General features: G+C 35.4%; 2 protein-coding genes across 2 annotated transcripts in view; both read left to right on the top strand.

Annotated features, from left to right (window-relative positions):
* LOC106680850 (vacuolar protein-sorting-associated protein 36) overlaps positions 1–900 on the top strand; it is a 133,144-nt gene that overhangs the window by 46,814 nt on the left and 85,430 nt on the right. The gene's annotated exons all lie outside the window — the stretch shown is intronic.
* LOC106680853 (bromodomain-containing protein DDB_G0280777) overlaps positions 854–900 on the top strand; it is a 9,112-nt gene continuing 9,065 nt past the window's right edge. The window contains exon 1 of the mRNA XM_067050722.1: positions 854–895. Within this exon, the coding sequence (XP_066906823.1) occupies positions 890–895 (6 nt within the window). The 5' untranslated portion in view covers positions 854–889. The remainder of the gene's footprint in view (positions 896–900) is intronic.

Raw genomic sequence — 900 nt, 5'->3', positions numbered from 1 at the left:
ATGTAATCCTCTATTGACTCCATCTGTAATTCCCGAGGTATTCCTCTAGAGAAACTACCCATAGCTCTCTAATAACATTTCTATATTAGAGGGTCTCGTGACCATCTTCTTTTCTGGCACCTCGGAGATTTATCACATATAGAAGAAGAAGGATATAGAAGGTTCGGGTGGTAAAGGAGTTTCTAATGGAAGGATTAATATCTGGTTTGGGCTAGATCATGGAACATAAGGGCCTTTATATATGATTTTTTTCTGACAAAGTAAGGAGGATTGAGGATTTAGAATTGTAAGGATTGGATACTAGAGAAATTCAAAGGTTCAGTGGAGCCCCAAAGCTCAACACCGTATTACAGTTATCACAGTTATTTAGATCAGTCTGTTGTAATGGATTTTTGACCGTTTGTCTGGTGAGTACTGTAATAGTCGGAATCGACGTGCAGTTTTATCCTTACATTTTTGGACTTTTAATACTAAATGTCCTACATTTTTGTTTCATTCGATTCATAGTTTCGCAATATTGTGGATATTCCGACGTAATTTATAATAAAATTATAAAACTTTTACATCCTATTTAAAAATGTACGAATAAAATTAAATTATGGTAATTTACTATACTCCATAAACAATTAACTGTTAAATATTCTCACAGATTTTAAATAAGCTACCTCAAAAAGTACTAAGTCCAAAATTATTCACAACACATAATCATCCTTTTGCACTCGGTTAGGAATTCCAGCGACACTGTGCAAATCACTTGAACCCATGGCTACCTCCTCATTGATATTCGTACACCACTGGCAGTCAAGGGTGTCTCTGCAGGTGCAAGTATATATTGCTCGGTAGTGTAGTCAGTGTCAGTATCAGCTCTTCTATCAACAACTATCACATCATGAAGGTAAT

Source organism: Halyomorpha halys, unplaced genomic scaffold, assembly GCF_000696795.3.
Source record: "Halyomorpha halys isolate HHAL.00 unplaced genomic scaffold, Hhal_1.1 Scaffold294.1, whole genome shotgun sequence".
NCBI classification, from domain to species: Eukaryota; Metazoa; Arthropoda; class Insecta; order Hemiptera; family Pentatomidae; genus Halyomorpha; species Halyomorpha halys.
Note: the sequence above shows the minus strand (reverse complement) of the source record. Positions and strands in the feature narration are given on the sequence as shown.